General features: G+C 36.5%; 1 protein-coding gene across 1 annotated transcript; it reads right to left on the bottom strand.

The window, feature by feature from the left end:
• Positions 1 to 1,941: 1,941 nt before the first annotated feature.
• On the bottom strand, positions 1,942 to 3,880 carry LOC121487578 (protein AMN1 homolog). The gene is given in 3 exon segments (XM_041749461.1): positions 1,942 to 2,681; positions 2,684 to 2,844; positions 3,040 to 3,880. Coding segments are annotated over 3 exon segments (771 nt in total). The 5' UTR covers positions 3,495 to 3,880; the 3' UTR covers positions 1,942 to 2,526.
• Positions 3,881 to 9,332: the final 5,452 nt, after the last annotated feature.

The raw sequence follows: 9,332 nt of genomic DNA on the forward strand, positions 1-9,332 counted from the left end.
AAGCCAGCCTTACAAGAAATGTTAAAAGGGCCATTCTTTACATGTAAAAGGCTATAATTAAAAGAAAATTCTGAATAAAAGGATGTAAAATATGATACCATACACAGAACACATGATGGGGGGCGGGTAAAAAAGTTCTTTTAGAATGTGTTCAAACTTAACCATCAACTTAATACATACATATATACTTAAAATGTTGTATATGAATGTCATGATAGCCACAAACCCAAAACCTGTAACAGATACTCAAAAAATACAGAGAAAGAAAGCCAAACAACACTAAAAGTCATCAGTCACAGAGAGTAAGAGAAGAAAGGAACAAGAACTACAAAACCAACCAGAAAAACAATTAAAATGGCAGTAAGTACATACCTATCAACAATCACTTTAAATGTAAATGGTCTAAATGCTTCAATCAAAACATACAGGATTATAGAATAAATTTAAAAAAAACAAGAACTGTCTTATGCTGCCTACATGAGACTCACTTAAGATGACACATGCAGACCAAAAGTGAAAGGATGGAAAAGGTTACTCCATGCAAACATAAGGGGGGGAAAAAGCCAGGGTAGCAATACTTATATCAGATAAAACAGACTTTAAAATGAAGATTATAGCAAAAGACAAGGCCATTAATGCTAAAGAGACCAATCCAACAAGAGGATATAACAATTGTAAATCTCTATACACCCAACATTGGAGCACCTAAGTATATACAGCAAATATTAATAGACATAAAGGGAAAAACTGACAGTAATACAATAATAGTAGACTTTTTAACACACCACTTTATATCAATGGATAGGTCATCCAGGCAGAAAACCTATAAGGAAATAGTGTCACTGAATGACATTAGACCAAATGGACTTTACAGATATATAAAGAACATTTCATCCAAAAACAATAGAACACACATTTAAGTGCACGTGGAACATTCTCCAGGATAGAGCACATATTGGGTCACAAATCTTGAGACATTTAAGAAGATTGAAGTCAAATGTCCAGGATAGAGCACATATTGGATCACAAATCTTGAGACATTTAAGAAGATTGAAGTCAAATGCATCTTTTCTGACAATGGTGGTATTTATTAAACTAGAAATCAATCACAAGAAGAAATTAGAAAAAAATAGATACATGAAGGTTAAATAACATGCTACTAAACAATGAATAGGTCAACCAAGAAATCAAAGAAGAAATAGGAAAATACATGAAGACAAATGAAAATGAAAACATAATGGTCCAAAGTCTGAGACACAGTGAAAGGAATTTTTTTTTAAGATTTTATTCATTTATTCATGATGGGGGGGGGGGGCAGAGACACGGGCAGAGGGAGAAGCAGGCTCCATGCAGGGAGCCCAATGTGGGACTCCATCCCCCGTCTCCAGGATCAGGCCCTGGGCCAAAGGTGGCACTAAACCACTGAGCCACTAGGGCTGCCCCATGTATTTTTTTTTTTAATTTTATTTATTTATTCATGAGAGAGAGAGGCAGAGACACAGGCAGTGGGAAAAGCAGGTTCCATGAAGGGAACCCTTTGTGGGACTCAATCCTGGGTCTCCAGGATCATGCCCTGGGCTAAAGGTGGCGCCAAACCGCTTGGTCACCTGGGCTGTCCAATGATATTTTGTATTTACTCATTCTTACATGTTCCTGAATGCAGTATTTAAGGAAGAAATTTCATAGATGAATAGCAACTATTAGGGAAAAGTAGCCATAGAAATCAAATAAGTGTCTGGGCAAAGGCCTCAGTAATATTTATAGGCTGAATGGTTAAGGTGGATAATGTGGGTTTATGACATTAAACTATTATATTTTATTCTATTATTTTTTTTTTAATTTTTTTTTTTTTTCTTTTTATGATAGTCACAGAGAGAGACAGAGAGGCAGAGACACAGGCGGAGGAAGAAGCAGGCTCCATGCACTGGGAGCCTGATGTGGGATTCGATCCCGGGTCTCCAGGATCGCGCCCTGGGCCAAAGGCAGGCGCCAAACCGATGCGCCACCCAGGGATCCCTATTATTATTTTTTAATTGAAATAATAAATTCTGTGAAGATTTACGGGCCTGATGTTCAGCTTTGCTTTTGGCCAATGAGCATTTAAATGCTTATGGAAGGTAGGGGCCAGAAAATAGCAAGGAAAATAATTATGCTTTTAGAGATACTTAGAATTTGCCTAATGGTTATTCATAATGGTAAATTTCTCTTGCAACAGCTCAAATATGTAGGTAAGAGAAGGAAATCTTCAGGGAAAACTGGTAATTTAAGTTCTTTATTTAAGGAACAAACACAATAGTCCCTGCCCAACCTAACCACCCCCCCCCCCCCATACATTAGAGGGAATGCTAGGCTTACCACGTCAAAAACAATGACTCCGCAAACAAACAGGATAATGCACTATTAAAATGTTTAAGAGTCTGTTAACTTCAAAGCAAAAACCACATTATTGGAAAGCCAATCTCTTAAAACCATTGTTTCCTGGGAATGTAGTATGAAGATCATTGCTTTGATAAGCTTCAATAAGCATCAATAAACAGTCCACGTCACTTGCTCTAGTTTGTTTGGGCCTACTAATTGCTCCAGGACTTCTCGTGAATGATCTGTTATTAGGGGGCATCCATGGAAGAGTAATATATGTATCTGAGGACAGCAAGTAAGGACAGCTTCTACAGCCTCATCAGATTTACACAAAGTCCCATATGAATCTCCTCTAATTTCTTGGCACAAGGTCCATTAACAAGAGCAACCACACCATCATCAGATACCTGAGTAGCTGAAAAATCAACACACTGCAAAAATGGGCAGTTTTCTCCCAATGCATGTAAGGACACATCAGTCATTCCTTTTTTTTTTTTTTTTTTATTTATTCATGATAGTCAGAGAGAGAGAGAGAGGCAGAGACACAGGCAGAGGGAGAAGCAGGCTCCATGCACCGGGAGCCCGATGTGGGACTCGATCCCAGGTCTCCAGGATCGCGCCCTGGGCCAAAGACAGGCGCCAAACCGCTGCGCCACCCAGGGATCCCCATCAGTCATTCCTAAACAGCCACCTAAATCAATGATCTTTAACAGCCGGCAGTTGAGTGCAAGAGCAAGGACTCCTTTGTCAGTAAGATTGCAGCATCTTTTCAAAGAAGCTTCATGGAGGTATGAACAAGAGGAAGCCACAGCTTTTATTCCTTTTGAAGTTATGGAAATTCTATTTTCTTTTGAGGAACTTATATTTAATTTCTTTAATTTTCTGCAGTTGCACAGGTGTAGGAGAGCAGTATCTGAAATGTCACAGCTTCTTAGATCTAGTGTTTGGACTTCAGGATGTAAAATCTCACTTATATTTGAGTCTGTTATCTGCCCCTGGGTACTCATTATTTTAATCAGTCTATCTTTTATGTTGGGAGGCAAAGGCTTAATGTCTGTGATATATCTGGAAATATTCTTCATGAAGCACCACAGGCATAGATCCAGGAGCTGACTGACCCGCCGCGAGCTAGGCATCGCCGCCGCCCCGGGGAGCCTCTTCCGTGGTCCCCAGGCCGCCCCAAAGCAGCCAGAGACCGTCTGTCAACTCCCAGTGAAAAGAGTTTTAAGGGAAATTTATAGCAATAGAGGCATACCTAAAGAAACAAAAAAATATCAAATATGCAACCTAATCTCACACCTAAAGGGACTAGGAAAAAAGAGAACAAAGCCCAAAGTCAAGAAGGGAAATAATAAAGATCAGAGTGGAAATAAATAAAATGGAGACCCCAAAAAAGGGGAAAGATCAATGAAATCAACAGCTGATTCTTTGAAACAAAATTGATAAACCTTTGGCCTGACTCATTCAGAAAAAGAGATGACCCAAATAAATGAAATCAGAAATCAAAGAGAACAACCCAACACCACAGAAATACAAAGGATTATAAGAGACTACTACAAAAACCATGCCAACAAATTGTACAATCTAGAAGAAATGGATAAATTTTTAGAAACATACAATCTTCCTGAACTGAAGTAGGAAGAAAAAGGAAATCAAACCAGACCAATTATAAGTAACAAAATTGGAATTAGTAATCAAAAAACTCCTCTAACAACCAAAAAGTCCAGGACTACATGGATTGACAGGTAAATTCTAGCAGACTATTAATGAAGAGTTAACACCTATTCTCAAAACATTCCAAAAAAAAAAAGAAGAAGAAGAAGAAGGAAAGCTTCTAAATACATTCTACAAGGCCAGCATTACCCTGATAACAAAACCAAAGTCACTACATAAAGTAGAAAATTAATACGTTAAAAGGATCATTCACCAAGATGCCTGGGTGATTCAGTCAGTTTAAGCATCTGACTTGATTTGGGCTCAGGTCATGATCTCAGGGTCATGAGATTAAGCCCTGTGGTGGGCTCTGTGCTCAGTGGGGAGTCTGAAATTCTGTCTCTCCCTCTCCTGCTGTCCTTCCCCTTGCATATTCTCTCTCTCTTTTTAAAGATTTTATTTATTTATTCAAGAGAGAGACAGGGAGAGAGGCAGAGACATAGGCAGAGAAAGAAGCAAGCTCTATACAAGGAGTCTGATGCAGTACTCAATCCCAGGACTCCAGGAGCATGCCCTGGGCTGAAGGCATGCACTCAACTGCTGAGCTACCCAGGCATCCCTCTCTCTCTCAAATAAATCTAGAAGAGAAAGGATCATTCACCATCAAGTGGGATTTATTCCAGGGATGCAAGGATGGTTCAATATTAGCAAATCAATCAAATCACACCACATTACAAAACGAAGAAAAATTATGATCATCTCAATAGGTGCAGGTAAAGCATTTGACAAGATCTAACATTAATTCATGATAAAAACTCCCAACAAAGTAGCTTCAGAAGGAATATACCTCAACATAATAAAGGCTATCTATGAAAAACTCACAGTTAACATCATACTCATGGTGAAAATCAGACCTTTTCCTCTAAGATTAGGAATAAGACAAGGGTGTCCAGTCCCACTAGTTTTATTCAACATAGTACTGGGAGTCCTAGCCACAGCAATAAGCCAAGAAAAATAACAGGCATTCTAATTGGTAAGGAAGAAAGTAAACTCACTATTTGTACATGACATGATACTATTTATAAAAAACGCTAAAGACTATTAAAACTATTAAAACTATTAAAATAAATTAGTAAATTTACAGTATTTAAAGCTTATACCTAGAAACAGGTTTCTATACATTAATGAACTTCCAGAGAGAAATTAAGAAAATATTTCTATTTACAATTGCACCAGAAAGAGTAAAATACCTAAAAGTAAACTTAATTAAAGAAGCAAAAGGCCTCTACTTGGAAAGCCATAAAACATTGATGAAAGAAATTAAAGATGATACAAACAAATGGAAAGAAATCCCATGCTCATGGATTACAAGTATTATTATTAAAATGTTCATACTACTCAGAGCAGTCTACATATTCAATGTAATTCCTATCAAAATACCAATAGTATTTTTTTAACAGAACTAGAGTGAATAATCCTAAAATTTATATGGAATCACAAAAGAACCCAAACAGCCAAAGCCATCTTGAGAAAGAAGAACAAAATTAGTGGTCACAATTCCAGATTTCAAGATACACTAAAAAGCTGTAGTCATCAAAGCAGCATGGTACAAAAACAGACATGTAAATCAATGGAACAGCATAGAGGCCAGAAATAAACCTGTGCTTATATGGTCAATCTATAGCAAAGGTGGCAAGAATATATAAAGTGAAAAAGACAGTCTCTTCAATAAATAGTACTGGGAAAATGGAGAGCTTCATGCAAAAGAACGAAACTGGACCACTTTCTTACACCAAACACACACACAAACTCAAAATTGATTAAAGGCCTAAATGTGAAACATGAAACTATAAAACCCCTAAAAGAAACATAGGCAGTAATTTCCCTGACATCAACCTTACCAACGTAGATGTTTCTTCAGGCAAGAGGGGAAAAAAAGCAGACATAAACTACTGGAACTACACCAAAATGACAGGGTTTTTTTTTGTTTTTGTTGTTTTGTTTTGTTTTGTTTTGTTTTTACAGTGAAGAAAATAAAAAAGCAACCTACTGAATGGAAGAACATATTTGTAAATTATATTTCAGACATATATCTAACAAGGGGTTAATATCTAAAATATATTAAGAACTTATACAACTCAACACGGAAAAGACAATGTGATTTAAAAATGGGTAGAGGACCTGAATTGACATTTTTCCAAAGAAGTCATACAGATGGCCAACAGACACATGAAGAGCTGCTTAACATCACTCATCATCAGGGAAATGTGAATTAAAACCACAATAAGATATCACCCTATATCTGTCAGAATGGCTAGAATAAAAAAGAAAAGAAATAACAAGTGTAGGTGAGGATATAGAGAAAAAAGAATGCTCATGCATTGTTGGTGGGAATGCAAACTGGTATAGCCACTGTGGGAAACAGTATGGAGGTTGCTCAAAAAATTAAAAATAGGGTTTTGTGGGTTGCTCAGTCAGTTAAGTGTCTGCCTTTGTCTCAGGTCACAACCCCAGGGTCCTGGGATCAAGCCCCATGTCAGGCTCCCTGCTTAGCTCTTCCTCTCCTCCTTGTTCATGCTATCTTTGTTGCTATCTCTGTCTCTTTCTCGCTCTTAAATAAGTAAAATCTTTTTAAAAAATTAAAAATAGTCATACCATATGATCCAGTAATTCTACTACTGGGTATTTACTACCACCACCCCTGAAAACATTGGTTCAAAAAGATTTGTGCTTCTATGTCTATTGCAGCATTATTTACAATAACCAAGATCGGAAACAACCCAAGTGTCCACTGATAGATGAATGGATAAAGATGTTTTTTTATATATATTGTAAATGGCAAGATCTCATTCTTTTTTATGGTTAACTAACATGGATGGACTTACAGAGTATTATGCCAAGTGAAATAAATCAGAGAAAGACAAATATCATATGATTTCAACTTCTATGTGGAAGCTAAAAAAGAGAAGAAACAGACTCATAAATACAGAAAATGAACTGATGTTTGCTAGAGGGACAGATGTGGGGGCATGGGCAAAATGACTGAAAAGGGAGGTACAGGCTTCCAGTTATGGAATGAGTAATCACAGAGATCAAAGGTACAGCATAAATATAATCAATGGTACTGTGTTAACACTATATGGAGACAGATGGTAGCTACACTTGTGAGCATAGCATAATGTGGAGTTGTCAGATCACTATGTTGTACTTCTGAAACTAATGTGAGATTGTGCATCAACTACATTTCAATTAAAATAAATAAATAATAAAATAAATGAGGGCTAGAGCCATCTTGGAAGATGTGGAAACTCTTTCCTTAACAACCTTAAGTGCCTATCCTTCAAGATAGGGGTTTCGTCACTTGTTAACTCTAAGCATGGAATTATCATCATTTTTACCAACATGGAGTTAACAAAGTATTTACCAAAACACTCAAACAACAGGATAATTAAATGCCATAACTAAGAAATAACCTAGTAGGATTATTTTTTTAATTGTTTTAGGATTCTGTGGAAAGCTAAATTGTAAATACAGTGATGAAAGAAGCAATCAGGGAAATACAAATCAAAACAACAATGAGCTTATAACCTTGCACCTGTCAGAATGGCTAAAATTAACACAACAATAGGTTATTGGAAAGGATGTGAAGAAAGGAAAACCTCTTGCATTGTTGATAGGAATGCAAACTAGTGCAGCCCCTCTGGAAAACAGTATGGAGGTTCCTCAGAAAGTTAAAAATAGAACTATATTCTATGATCCAGCAATTGTACTACTAGGTATTTACCCAAAGAATACAAAAATACTGGGACACCTGGGTGGCTCAGTGGTTGAGTGTCTGCCTTTGGCTCAGGGCGTGATCCTGGGGTCCTGGGATTGAGTCCCACATTGGGTTCCCTGCAGGAAGCTAATTCTCTCAATGCCTATGTCTCTGCCTCTGTGTCTCTCTCATGAATAAATAAAATCCTTCTTAAAAAAGATACGAAAATACTAATTCAAAAGGATATATGCACCTTGATGTTTATAGTAGCATTATCAACAATAGCCAAATTATGGGAAGAGCCCAAATGTCTGTTGACTGATGAATGGATAAAGAAGATGTGGCATATATGTATAATGGAATATTATTCATAAAAAGAATGAAATCCTGCCATTTGCAATGACATGGATGGAGCTAGAGAGTATTATACTAAGTGATATAAGTCAGAGAAAGACAAATACCATATATGATTTCACTCATATGTGGAATTTAAGGAACAAAACAAATCATCATAGGGGAATAAAAGAGAGGAAAACCAAGAAACAGACTCTTAACTATAGAGAACAACTGATGGTTACCAGAGGGAAGGTGGGGGAAGTGAATGGGTTAAGGAGTGCACTTGTTGCGATGGGCAATAGGTATTTTATATAAGTGTTGAATCACTCAATTGTACTCCTGAAACTAATATCACATTGTATGTTAACTAACTGTAATTTAAATAAAAACAAAAAAAAGTTAACCATTTACTTTGGTGAAAATATGATAAAATGGTTATTACAGTGTGAGAGGATTGAGACGAGTTGTAAGCAGTAAACACACATATATAAATATGGAAACCAATACATATGCATACACACAAGTATGATATTATTGCTGAGAAGAATTTAAATATCTCTATATAACCAAGTGCTAACTGGTTATATGTACATTCCATATCCAGTATCCCCTTAAGCCTGTATAGCTGAAAATGAACAACTTATGTGCAGGGACCCATGGGCTTAAACAACTGAATGACTGGCTTGCACACATTAAGAAATTTACAGAGTAATACCAAAACAATACAACATAACAAATATCCAATCACAAAATAACTATAAATCACTCAAAAATAAACAGAATTGCAAAAGATAAGTTGCTAGGAGAAAACAGAATGAGAAATGACATCTTAATCTGGATAGCCAGCAACATAAGAAGCAATCACTTCTCTTGGCAGCACTTATTTTACTGTGGTAAAAGACAGGTTTTAGAAGGCACAATATTGGGTGACTTTGAGAAAAGGGAATGAATTATCAACACTAGAGAATACCATTTGTTAAATTATCAGATCGGAATAAAATAAATTTCATATTCCTATTCTAATGTTCTTGGATATTATCCCACAACACTGATGACTTACGCAAAATTAACTGTAGTAGACCTGTAATGTCCTTGGCTGCCTGCTTTATTAACTTTTATTTGAGGATTTTAAGTTTATTTTCTGTGTGACTGTAGGATTCAGCTAAATATACATTTTGATTCAGCAAGACTGATAAGCTATAAAAAAATAAACATTAGGAGGAAGACA

Source organism: Vulpes lagopus, chromosome 3 (assembly GCF_018345385.1).
Source record: "Vulpes lagopus strain Blue_001 chromosome 3, ASM1834538v1, whole genome shotgun sequence".
NCBI classification, from domain to species: Eukaryota; Metazoa; Chordata; class Mammalia; order Carnivora; family Canidae; genus Vulpes; species Vulpes lagopus.